The 14,479-nt window shown below is 26.3% G+C and overlaps 1 protein-coding gene across 1 annotated transcript; it reads right to left on the minus strand.

The window, feature by feature from the left end:
• Nucleotides 1-313: 313 nt before the first annotated feature.
• Nucleotides 314-13,948, minus strand: LOC112796538 (uncharacterized). Its single transcript, XM_025839027.2, has 6 exons — nt 13,734-13,948; nt 7,263-7,424; nt 3,103-3,591; nt 2,317-2,469; nt 1,441-1,862; nt 314-1,083 (listed from the first exon to the last, which is right to left on the minus strand). The coding sequence occupies exons 2-6, from the start codon at nt 7,396-7,398 to the stop codon at nt 382-384; spliced, it is 1,902 nt and encodes a 633-aa protein (XP_025694812.1). The 5' UTR covers nt 7,399-7,424; nt 13,734-13,948; the 3' UTR covers nt 314-381.
• Nucleotides 13,949-14,479: the final 531 nt, after the last annotated feature.

Here is a 14,479-nt window from a genome sequence, read left to right on the forward strand (position 1 = left end):
AGGAGCCTTCGAAAAAGGGTAAAGCAAAATTCGGTAAAACGAAAAGCATACTTTTGCCTGTGATGCACTACAAATTTTACTAAATGTACTACAAATTTTAGGAGCCTTATGATTGTGATTCACTACAAATTTTACTAAATATACTACAAATTTCACCTTATATTTGTTCTACACGCAAGGCATACTTTTGCCTGGCTTGAAAGTATTCCTAATCCGCAGCAAGGGATGAAATTCATGATCGTTGATCCTTGGAATGACCATACAAGGTTTTGAATTGTTTTCACATTTTAACTCAAAGGCACATTTGCAACTATTTTCAAGCAAAACGCAACAAAGTATTATTCAATCATGGAGTCATATAACCAAGCTAAATCAATTATTTCAACTACAATTTTGCTGATTATCATGCCGCACAGGGCACAACATTTTTTTCAAACTTGAAATACAACAATTATTTTCTAGTACATAAAGCATCTTTTTGCTTGGCTTAAAAAGTTTCTTACAACAAATGGTTGAATAGATGATCTCTAACCACAGTGGAATCTGGAGAATCAAGAATAGAATTGCTGGCAGAGAGGCAAATATAGAAACGAGAATGGGAACAAGATGTGAGGCATAGTGATGATAAGTAATGAAGAAGGCACTTGCAAATGCTACCATCATGCTTGTTATTGAGCAGAACAAAGCCACCAATCCACACATGAGTTTCAGGGGCAATGATTTGTAGAAGTCATTCTCAGTAAAACGCGAAAGAAGAATGGACAAGAATATTAATATTGAAGCTGCTGATGAGATAAATGCAGTTGCATCTGAGATTACAAACACCAGGAACCATGATGTTTTGCCCAAGTAGTTTGGCTTCCCCCCTTTATCATCAACACCACCTGGCACGGTTATTGCAGCAGCAAACACCCCTGTTGCAATGACGGTTGCAATGAGCATACAATTCTCAGCTGTACTTTTCATCCAAGATTCTGCATCTTTTCGCAACTCCTTATGTTCCTCTGAAAATAATTCACTAGCAGTTTTACCATCGGAGTTTTCAGAGTTTATGAACGATGGTGGCATTATCTTCTTCACTTCCTGATGTTGCATGAAATAGTCATTAACATCGTCAATTTTTGTTAAATACTCTGATTATGTATGATGCCATGCAAGGAAATTTATTATATCATATTCATCATTGGAATGATGATAGTTTTAAATTGCGGATGCAATCACAGATGAGGTTACTACTTCATCATTGGAAATTTATGATCATATTCATCAATTTAAAACAAGATTTATGCTAAGAAATCAATACTATAGCAGTCAATGTCAGTCAACAGTATAAAAAGTGTTGGCTGCAATGCTGGTTGTGGTAGTGTTGACTCCTAAGACCTTCTTTAAAAACAATAATGATACCAATACTGGACATGCAAATCTTTAATTTACACGTACCTTGAACCATACTAACTCAAGGCACATTTGGAATGCTGCTCCAGGTACTAATTCAAGTTGTCTTTGCGGTGGTGCTCTTTTTGCAGCCAAATGCAACAAAGTATTACGTTGTGTGTCTATCATAGTCACTATGATATCCTTCGTAGGCCCTATCTCATGAATGAGATTGAAGATGCTTGCATGGCGATGCATCACAGCTTTGTGAATTATGGTTTGGTTTGTCTCATCCGTTGTCCATATCAAGTCTGGATAAGCACTAAGAATCTCTGATAAGAACCCAAAATTACCAACTTCTACTGGAGCAAATAACAGTTGAAAAAGGACCCTTGGCGTTTCAAATATCTCTCGCATTGAGGACTCCTCGTTAAGAATTTTGCTCCAAAGCTTCTTAACCAGTTGAAAAACCACCTGCTGCTTCATTCCTGTGTAATACAAAGTTTTATTACTTAAAATGAAAAGAACTCTAGAATATATGGTGGAAACTCAATACCACCTGCTGTCTTCATGTAAAATTGGCAGTTGAAAATTATTAAATGATTTGATTATGTTTGATTAAATTATTATTTAACGACTTCTAACTATCAACAACATACAAAGATAATTGTAATGTCTTCACCAGAATATATATGTATAATATTACAAGTTAGTTTAAGGGAAGGGAGGGTTCAAAACTTATACAATTAAAAGCATCTAGCTAACCTTACTTTTAGTCGTCGTATGTCGAACATCGATTTCCCCATCACATTCAAAAATGAATAAAGATTTAGTGTGTAAAATTTTAAAAAAACTGTTCGCTATTTGTACAAATTGCTATTTAAATCTTATTTTTAGGCAATTTAAATCTCTTAAATAAAAATATAAAATTTTGCACTTTACCAGGATTAATCTTGATTATGGAGCTTTGATGTTGTGGACTTTGGCAACAAGAATCCAAATGGCTTTTAGCCAAGAGATGCAAAACTGACTCACCATTCTCATCCTTATCAAAATCAAAATCTGAGCGATCTTCCAAGATTTTTAAGGCTAAACCTGCAAAATATTAATAAATGTTAGAAATTCAAAATTTTTCGACAAAATGAAAATAATTTTGATAAATGATCACAGTATAAAATATTTTATATGGCTAGTTAATTAAATTTATAAAGTCACATGCATATACATTTTTAGGTTTTATTTGATTGGAAAAAAAGAAATAAAAAAAAATAGTTGAATCTACTTTTATTTTTTTTAATATATTTGGATAAAAAATATATTAAAGAAGAAAGAAATAATATATAATGTTATGAAAGAATAATTTTACTTTTATATACTAAAAATATTCATCCTTAATATTATGCATTGATAAATGACTAATATTTATAAAAAAAGTATACGAAAACCAATTTTAGTGTTTATAACATAGGGTTAACAGTTTATAACTTAAGGTTTAAAATTTAAAATAAATAGAATAATTTTTAAAAAATTAACTAATATTCATTAAAAAAATTGATTTCTAATATTATTCTATATATAATTATAAAATTGATCTGATACTCATGTTCTTTATTAAGTCGATTATTGCAAATTCTTTGGTATTGTTTCCCTTTAATTCCTGTCGATCAATATTTGTCTTAAATCTTTCCAACATATCCATCTCCGTTATTAATAGTACGAAATACATACCGTAGAGACCAGTGTTGATACAAGTGAGGAACAATCGTTTCAACTCAATAACATTTAATGGGGTAGATCCATATAGATACGAAGCCACGTCACATCTTCCTTGCAATGCCGCAAATTGAACAGGAGGGAAGGTTTTACCTGCACCCTTAACATTTACAACTTCTGGATTCTGAGCTGCCATCAAGCGAAGAACTTGCTCGTTCCCAGCTGCAGCAGCAAGGCAAAATGCAGTGTTTCCATTGTCATCTGTCGATAATAAGTCGTCTTCACTCAATTTTCCCATCAATTGTTTCACAAAGTGAACATGGTTTTTATCCCCACGTGCACCTGCTGCTACATGTAACACTGTAGTCGATCCTTTTGCAATTGCTGCTTTCTTCAACCAGGGATCTTGAACTATGATGGCCTTGGCCTCTTCCCAATTGCCTTGTAGTGCATGCTTGTAAAGGGGCACACATTTGTTGAGATATTCGTCCATTGTTGCTTCTCCTGAAACATAACCAATCATATCATGCATTGAAGGTGGATCTTGATGTGTAAAGATCTATTATTCTTAATATAAATTAAAAACATCGCTAGGACGATAGCTAATAGGTGGTAGCTCTGAATTGGTAGCTGAGTTATATGTTAAGGAGTTGATTAGTAATACACATCATTATTTCCATGACTGTAAAAGTTAACAAATATAATTTGCATTGCACATCAGTTAATAATTCATATAGATTTAAGAATATATAATTATTATAATGTACTAATTTATTCCATATAATGGTACATATATAAATGAATATTAACGTAAAAGTTGTATATATATAATGATCATGCTTTTCAATATTGTGGTGAATGATCCATTGATCAAATGATTTTGATCTAAACCTGTTTTCAACCTCATCCCACATTTCTTTGGCGGTTTTGTAGTTTAAGATTCTTTTGTAGGCCTCAAAATTTACAGCACAACATAACATGTGCTTTGCTCTTGAATCTTGCTCCAAACTATTCAGGTCTTCCTTATCCAACTCATCTTCCGGTTTTCCACTTCATTTCCATTCACAACTATTTTTGGAATGTTTCGTCCATTTTTAATGAAAAACCAAAGTTGATGTCCACGACGGCTTGTATAAATATCTTCCTTCTAAGCATTTGTATTGTATTTAATGTAAAATATATTATATTGAGTTATATTTTATATTTTATTTAAGATAAATATAAAAATTAAAAATTATATTTAAAATTTAAAAAGTTAAATAAAAATATTTTTAAAAAATATATTATTAAAATTTTGGTTTTCTATAGTTAAATTTTAGTCTTTTTTAGTTTTATAAAATATTGAAAGGATTGAAATTTTGTACCTTAGAGTTAAAATTTTAATTTTAATTTTTAACTATATTTCCAACACATATTTAAGTCCAAATTAATTTATTGATGAGCCTCAATTCTCCAATTTGGCTATTATTTTTATTTGTTAATTTAATTTCTTTAATTTAATAATCCAACGACATATTTTAACACATATTTTTAAATATACTTTAATTTATATTTTTAAATATTAATGACAAAAAATAATAAATTTTTTAATAGTTGTCTACCATTTTTAATGAACTAAGAATCGAAGAGAAACTACCGTAAAGAATGTCCAATAATCTGTTATTGACTTATATATGTTATAAAAAGTTAGTGCAAGCAAGTTACATTTTAAATATACAAAAGTATATTTAAAAGACAATAAAAATCAATTGAAATTAATTTAAAATTATTTTATTTTTATATTTATTAATTATTATTAAAATAAATAATAAAAATTATATATATTAAATAATATATTAAATTAAATTAAATAATCTTAAATTATTATTTTTTAATATATATATATATTGAGCACTTGCAGGCATGTTTCAAATGCATAATAACTAATAAAAGATTAAGAATAGGGGAAGAGCAAGAACCCCGGGGGAGTAGGGGCACTTGGACGTGGTGAGGGGAAAAAGAATTCCAAGAATATAACTTTTATTATTATTTGATCCGTTTCGTATTGCCCAGTTACAAACTCCCTATAAAATATAAATCGGCATATATTTAACGACGATTTTACTAAGTAGATAATTACTTTTACGAATAAAGTAAATAATGAATTTTAGAATTAAGTAAAAAATATTCCAACCTCAAATTATGTTGTAAATATTAATATTAGGATAATTATTTGCACACTTAGTGAATTGAACATCTTGTTATTATTAATTATGCATGAATAAACTAAATTAATAGAAACTAGTGGCTCAACAAGTACTAACGTACTTGTTTAGCCGCTTTTCTATTGTTTTTAAGAAATTAATTTTATTTTTTAATATATTATTTATTTTTTAAATTTATTAGATAATTATTTTTTTATTTTAATATTAACGTAATCTTATTTATATCATATTTTGTTAAAATTAAAATTACTATAAAAAATTTTTAAAATGTTAAATTATAAAAACACACAATAAAGAGGTAATATAAAATTGTCATAGTTTAAAGTTTTAGATAATATATGAGGTGAAATATTTGATAGAGTAAATTTTTATTCTCAACTATGTTGAAATATACAAAGAGTATTTTTAGAATGATAATGCTTCTATTGTATTTTTTTAAAAGCTTTGAATGTCGTTTTATTGGAAACTGATTTGATTTTGAATCCATTAGAAAGGGTTGAGGATTGGTTTGGTTGGGACCCAAAAAGGGTGGCAAAGTCCAAATTTTAGGGAAAGTGCTGCCGAATTTTTTATAAAATCTGAAACTTTGTTTGAAATGTTATTTAGAAAGTTTGAACTTGAGAAATGTTGTATAAGGCAGTTATTAATCACTGTATTTTAAAAACAACTTTATTTTCACGTATCCTGTTATAACAACTCCCTAACCCCATAGTGATGAGAACCAACGAGGACAATATTCTCACTCCCCTACAGATCTTTTCTTTTTCAGGTCATGGACAACGAAATTCGGAGGAGTTTATTTTATTTTCTTTCTATTCAAATGATGTTTTATGTTGTATTAGTTATTTTTCTCTCGCCTTTATCTTTACAAATTTTTATAAGAGGGATAGGAATTTGATTATGTAATGCTTGTGAATTAATAATATATATATTCTTTGTGAGTATCGTAATTTGTAATGTAAGTATGGATGTATGTTTTGAAAAAATACGGTTTAATTAAACAGATTTCTATTTTACTATTAAATATTTTAAGAGTCACCGTAATATCCGAGCTATCAGAATGGCACATCCGGAAGCGTGACATTTTGATAGTTAGGGTGTTACATTGTCCGTTAAAATTGCGAAAATATTTTTAAAAATTATTTTATTTATTGTACTTTATTTTGTTATTTTTTTTGAGTGTTTATATTATATTTCATACGTTATTAAATTTTAATTTGATAATTTTTTTTATCATCAAAGATTTATTATCTAGTTACTATAATTTAATTAAGATTTGCTTCTCATCACTAAATGATGTTATATGTATTACGGTTTTTGCCATTGGATAATATTTATAGTAACATTTTTTTAGTTTGTATTTAAATTAGTTATTCAATAAAGATTTATCTGATAACTCATAAAATATATACAACATTATCTATATTTTTAATTTGAGAATTTTTAATTTAGTTACCTATTGATTTGTAATATTTAATATAGTATTTAGATATTTTTTAAAAAATTAGAACACATTTTGTCATGACCAAATTTTACCATTTATTAAATTTTTAATTGGATAAAAATTCTATAATAAAAAGTATCCATATAATTTGTACAATACATTAATTAATACATAAGATAAAATAAAATATATTTTTGTACTAATTTTTAATTGTTGTTTTTATGTTTAAGTTAGATCTTTTCTAGTTTTACTATTTAATTTTAAAAGATATATGTTGTTACCAAAATTTTATTACAAAATTATTGTTATTATTAGTCTTATAAATGTATTGCCTATTTAAAATTTATAGTATTTGTTAATTATTTATTTTATTTTTCTATTATAGAATCTATAATTTTGTTTGTCATTAAGCATTTTATATAGTAGTGTACAATATCAAACTTTTTAATTTATGTAGTACAAAAAATATTTTAAATGAATATTATGCGACGAAGATAAAATATTAAAAATATAAATAGAGTACTAACTATTCATATTTGCATGGCCTGTAGCATTGTTTGTAGCTTCTTCATCATAAGAGATTGATTGAGCCATTGAATTAGTAGCAGCATGGCCTGTAGCATTGTTTGTAGCTTCTTCATCATAAGAGATTGATTGAGCCATTAAATTAGTAGCAGTAGTGTCTCGACCTACACTTATACACAAAAAAAACAAACTTTATATGTTATAGATTATCTTAAAAGAACTAAAAATTAATTCTCAAAAATAAAATCAAATTGTGTAAATTAAATTAATTAATTTTTTTAATCTTCTATATTAAGATTTAATATATAGACAAAATAACTTAAATCACCACATCTTTTACTTGAACCTGTTTTATTATCATGTGTTCGCAGACCTATATTTTTAAAGAGCAATAGATAATAAACATAATTTGAATTCATCAAAATAAAATTAGTTATCATAATAAAAGTTAACTTTTATATTGTGTAAAGGTGATTTTAATTATTTTAAATTTGTTTCATTTTAATGTGTTCAATAGAATAGATCTTTATTCTAAAACGAAGAGTATTTTTAAAATAATATGCTTCTATTATAATTTTTATTGATTTTTTTCAAAGTTTGAATATCGTCCATTAATATGTGATATTTTAAAATTTATTTTTTAATTTATTATGATAAATTAACAATATGATGAGTATTTTGTTAATTAAGATTGTAAAAATATTTTTAAAAAATAATTTATTTGTTGTACTCTAATTTATCTTTATTTTTTGTATTTATGTTAACATTTCTCATTGTGAATTTATTCCATATTTACTAACATTTAATATAGTAGTTAGACTTTTTAAAAAATTTTATGTCATTTATTTTTAAATGCATAGATGAAATATCAATATTCTTATACTCTTTTTCTATCATTGTGTTTGTATTTATGTCAAATTTCTCCTGTTTTTATTTTAAAATTATAAAAAATATATACTATTATAAAAACTTTAAAATATAAAAATATAAATTAAAAAATTAAATTAAATTATATTAAAAATATTATGTTGCATTAATTTAACACAATATATAAATACTATTTAATATTTTATTAAGTGTTGTGTGTTATGCTAGATCAACGAATTGAATTAGAAGTGTTTGACAAATTTTTGTAATTATCTTGTAAAATAGTATTTTTTATATAAAATGACTTTATTTATTTTTTAATATAAGAATGCAAAGATATATTCTTTAATTTTTAATATTTTATTCTAAACATCTACCTTAATTTGAAACATAAATATATTCTTTTTAATAAATTTATAATAAAAGTTTTAGTTAAAGAGTATTCCGTACTTCTTTTATAATTTAGAACAATAAATTTATTTTCATTTCATAGTTATTACTTTGTAAGATATATTTATTTACTCAGATTCAAAAATGTACATGGCAAAAAATAAGCGATATATTAATATTTTTTTTATTCTATTTGTTATTATTAGTTTTATAGATACATTGTTTATTTTATTTTTTAATTATTTATATATTATATGATGAAGATGGAATATTAAAAGATATTTATTATTATTTTTTCTATTAAATTTATTTTATGAAATGGATTATGTAAAGATACACAAAGTCTAAAAAGGTTAGACACCAAACTTTAATAACTTTGTATATTGTTTGATTAAAGAGTACTTTGTTATATGTAAATTTTTCTTAAGTTAAACAATATTGCATCAGAAATATATAAACAGTGTATTATAATATCTGTTAGTTGAACCAACTCTATTATCATGCAGCTTCCATTCTTAGATTTTTTAAATTTTTAATTTTTTATTCCAAATATCTAAGTTAATTTGAAACATAAATATATTTTTTTCTTAATAAATTTATAATAAAAGTTTTAGTTAGAGAGTACTCGGTGCTTCTTTTATAATTTAAAATAATAAATTTATTTTCATTTCATAATTATTACTTTGTAAGATATATCTATTCACCAAATTTAAAAATAACATGGCAAAAAAAGATATATTTATATTTTTTTTATTCTATTTGTTATTATTAGTTGTATGAATATAATATTTAACTTTTTATTATTTATATATTATATGATGAATATGAAATATTAAAAAAATTATTATTTTGTCCATTAAACCTTTGGTAATTTTGTTTGTATTTTTTGTATTAAGAAGTATTCTGTTATGTGTAATTTTTTTTAAGTTAAATAATAGACATCAGAAATATATAAAATGTATATTAATTTAATTAATTTTATTATAGAATACCAACCAATTATGTTAGTACGAGGTCCATTACTTAGAGCAGTTCCATTATCACATGTTTTCGTTCCAAGATTTTTTAAAGAGTAGAATATAAATATTAAGTAAAAATTGAATTTATAACAAAAAAAAATAAATTATCATAATACATGTTAAGTTTTATGTTATCTGAAACAAAATGATGACTATGATGATGGGTGGCTTAGTCATTTGTCCAATTGTAATTAATCCTGTACTTGGCATTGGATTTGGAATAGAAGTTGTACAGTTGATATGACATAATTGTTGATTCATTGAATTTTCTATTTATATTTATCAGAGCATAAAGTAACAAGACGCAAAAAAGAAAAATGATTAAGTACTATTGAAAGGCAGAAATTTTTTTTATTGAAAGTGAATCGGTTTTTAATTGAATACGTAGTAGTAATTTTTTCATTGAAAGTGAATCAACTTTAAATCCTATCGTGGGGTTAAAAGTGAATCAGTTTTAAATATGTCGTGGGGTAAAACCTTTTTTTGATAAAATAAAATAAAGAGGAAGTATATGGAGTATATGTACAATGTGTACAACGAGGGTTTAGGGATATTCGATTCAGTAGGATATCAGATGTTTATTATCTCTGGTACCCGGATGGTTTAGTGAAATTAGTAGTATTTTACCTGGATGTTCATTTTTTAACTCATATTGGACCAAATAAATAGTCCATTGTAACAAGGAAGCCACTCAGATAAAGACGTCTAAAACGTCTTTTTTAAAGATGTTTTCTAGTAACTAAAATTTAACAAATATAATCGATTAAACCATGTCATTTTTGTCAAAATTAGGCCAGACAAATTAATTTGATTGAAAAAATAGTGAATCAAATCTTGAATTAGTTTAAATTAATATTATTTTTTATAAAAAATAACTACAATACCCTTATTATAAAAAATGACTAAAATACTCTTATTATATATATTAATTTTGAGAATCATAAATTCTAGTCCTTTATTTCTCTGCCATTATAGGGTTAGAATTTAGAGTTTTCAAAATTAATATATATATATATATATATATATATATATATATATATATATATATATATATATATAATAGGAGTATTTTAGTCATTTTCTATAATAAGGGTATTGTAGTCATTTTTTATAAAAAATAATATTAATTTAGACCAGTTCAAGATTTAATTCGCTATTTTTTTGGTTAAATTAATTTGTCCAACCTAATTTTGACAAAAATAACACGACTTAATCGATTATATGTGTTAAATTTTAATTCATAAAAAATATCTTTAAAAAAAGACGTTTTAGAAATCTTTATCTAAGTGGCTCCCTTGTAACAAAGACTCCATTGTCTCCCTAACGGAATTCAAAGAAAGTATAAGTAGACAATGAAACGAGTAAACAACTTAAACAATATAATAGAGTAAAAAAATTTTAAAATTATAAATTAAATCATTAATTAATTATTTTTAAATTTTAAATTTAAAATTTAAAATTTAATAAATAAATATTAGCGTTACACCCAATTTAAATTTAACCTCCCTCCTCCATTTATTTCGGTCTACAGAGGTGACCCCAAGCGCTGATTCACTTTCCCTCTCTCTGATCCGACGCCGCCCAAACTCCAGCCGACACCTCCATTCGCCCACCGACGCCGCCCAAGCATTGCTCAATGTGTCATCTTTCGCGCCGTCTATTCACGTGCCAACTGTGCACCCCCGTAGCCCCGCTTTTACTGTTGCAGCTCACTACCATCGTTGATAACAATGACAACCACCTCGACGTTTTTGTTCAAAACCATGTAGAATCTCCACTCCGTTCTCGTTTGCATGGCATCAACCGCAAGACTTTATGGCGGTTCTCGCTTTTTCTTCTGTTCTTTCTCCACCATCTTCATCATGAACCTCACAACACCGCACAATATGGATCTAAAAGGCTAAGTCTACGACAACATGTTGGACGCGTAATAAGAAGGTATGTAGTGAAAATTTTATATAGACATTTGGATGTTTATGTAAATGAGATGTTTATTTTTAATCCAGTACTCGAGGTTAGTGACGGTAGGAGATGGCGAAACTAGGAATGAAGTTTGGATTAGAAGAAAGTGTAATTAGAGTTAAAAGGAAGGAGATAGTTAAAATTTTGAATGGTAGAGTTAAAATTTTTTTTGTAAAAACTTGATTTGAATTTTTTTTTTTTAAATCGTGAGCTAAAAAAGAAGTCTATTGTTCACATTGTTTAAATTTTTTATTATCTACCTAGCAAAACTCCTTCACTTAATTAAAAAGGAATGTGTCCTATATGGTTAGAGTACCGCTAGGGAACCAACTAGGGTTCAGCCAACTTTTTGCCAACTAGGTAAGTTAATATATATGAGTGTTTCTTCTGTTAAGCATTATGATGTTTCTTTTTCATAGTAAATATATGTTTTTTTAATGTATTTTTCGAATTTTTTGTATTATAGATGTGGATATTTCTATTTTTTTAAGAATTATATGGATTTTTTTAAATCCTATAGCTGGACATTTCTTTTCTTAAACATTAGGATGTTTTTTTTATATTAAATAGATGCTTTTTATATATTTTTGTAATTGTTCAAAAACAGTCCGTGTTCCATCATTCCTTTTTCTTTGAACAACCTTGCCACCTCACTCTTGAGCTTGCCAAGCGCCTCAACAGAAAAATCGTCAGTGCCGACTCTATCCAGGTTTAGACAACCAAATTAGTATTTTTGGTCGACGGGGATCTGGTGAAGAAGATCCCGCCGAATTTGTTGGTGAATTGGCCGACGGGAATGTTGCCGGAGCAGTATGGAGTGAGTTGAAGGGACAGGAAATCACCCGATGAATAATTGATCCATGCCACGGGTATCGGGTATATGATGTTACTGATTTCTTTTGAGGAATTGGAAGGTCCAAAAATGAGTTGGTCTTCGAAAGTCACCCCCTTCAACATGATGAATATAGGTAAGATAGGAATGGCAATGGTGGTGCCGCTAAGGGAGAGCCACGAATAACTCATTACCGAAGACTATGCCGGACTTGACATACTCGACAGTTTTATCGGCGGCGAACTTCTAGAGGTTGTCTTGCCTGAGGTAGGGTAAAGAGGACCTGACGGTGAGAGAAAGAATCTATGTGTATTGTTGTTGGAGTGTGCAGGTTAATATAGAAGAGATAGAAAATTTTTTTATAGTTTTTAATTAGATTTACTTAATCAGTTTTAATTATTTAAATTTTAAATTTAAAAAATTTAAAATTAATTATTAATAATTATAATTAATTAAGTTGTTCTATTTTTCGCTGATTACACGTTTGTTCTCTATACTTTTCCATATGCTTATCATGAATAGCGCACTTCACTCAAAAGATAACTCTTCCGAAATACATATTATATTCATTTCACATATAAATACATATTATATTCATTTCACATTTTTTTTAATTGAGTGCCGGAACATCTTTATATTTACTATTTTTTTTTTTTTTTGAATTGATGTATACTTTATCTATTTTAAGCAAAAACAAGTTCAATTTTAGACCGGATAAGTTATACATCACTCATCAAAGTTTAAAGTTTACTATACAGGAACATTATTTTTTATAAAAAAAGATAATACTATATTTATTTTATTTCAGTGTCTATGTAAACAAATTTTCTTAGTTCATGTATCAAAAATAAAAAAACTCACAACTCTTTTCTCCTATCACATTTTCTCTATCGCTTGTTTTTTCTTTGTTGTTTTTCTTAGTCCCAAATATTATACAATCAAGAAGTAAGGAATTTTTATATTTATAATATAAATTCTACTTAATTCTTTTTAAAAAAACATATATAATTTATTCTCGTTAATATTTTTTCCAGAGAATAAGTTTCTAAGTCTTAATTGTACTTTAGTAGTAAAGTGGATATATAGCATTACTGGGATAAAAGAATCCATCCTAAACTAGAAAAGTTACAATGTATCCCTGAAAAATAAAGTTTGAACGGAAAATTCCTCCTATATATATATGAGCTACCGTGTTGTCTGCACATTATATATATAGCACCAAAAATACATGCAAGATGAGTATGATGGGAGAAAGAAATAAAAGAAAGAGACAGAAATGACTTTAAATTCAACGAATCAATCTATTGAATATATAATTCTTGAGTGTAACTCAAAAGAAATAAAGAAAGGTAGCAAAGAAGGGGTATAGTTCGTAGTACGTTACAGTGTGATGCACTACTTACTTCACAGCGAGAAGAAGAGATCGTCGAAGTTCGTAATTGTTGCTTTAATTTATTTGTTATATTCTTTGCTTGTGTAGCCGCAGCTTTAAGTTGAGATTATTGGAAAAATAATCTTTCAAAGTCAGCAGCTGAAACGCACCACACTTGGTTCTTCCTCAATATATAATATAGTTATAGCTGTTATATATCTTATGTATGTATTTATTGTTTAGTCCTGCTGCGATATATACTCAATATATACTCATGCCGCCTTTAATTTGTATTGCAAATTTGCAGTGTACTAATAAGTTCGTAGAAAAAAAAAAAATAGTAGTCCATGTCCATGTAAAGGGTAAATCACCAACAATATACTCAAATTATCTTAATACTGATAAAAACATATTTAAATTTCGTTATTAATAAAAATATATTAAAATTATTTAAAATATGATAAAATAATAAAAAAATATTATTTTTTTATAAATACTAAATAATTTTGTGTTTGACAAATCACTTCTATATTTTATCTAAAATTTTATAACAATATTTAGATAATTATTTACAAAATATATAAAATAATTGGACAAAAATTTGATCTCTAATTTTTTTTATTTTTTAAAAATATTATTGGTTATTGACAAAAAAATCATAATATATATATATTTAATAAAAAATTACTAAATTTTAAAAATAAAAATATCTATTTTTTTATCATACTTGTAAAAAATTGTATTAAAATTTAATTTATAAAATATTATTTTAAAAAT

The sequence above is a fragment of the Arachis hypogaea genome, chromosome 4 (genome assembly GCF_003086295.3).
Source record: "Arachis hypogaea cultivar Tifrunner chromosome 4, arahy.Tifrunner.gnm2.J5K5, whole genome shotgun sequence".
NCBI classification, from domain to species: Eukaryota; Viridiplantae; Streptophyta; class Magnoliopsida; order Fabales; family Fabaceae; genus Arachis; species Arachis hypogaea.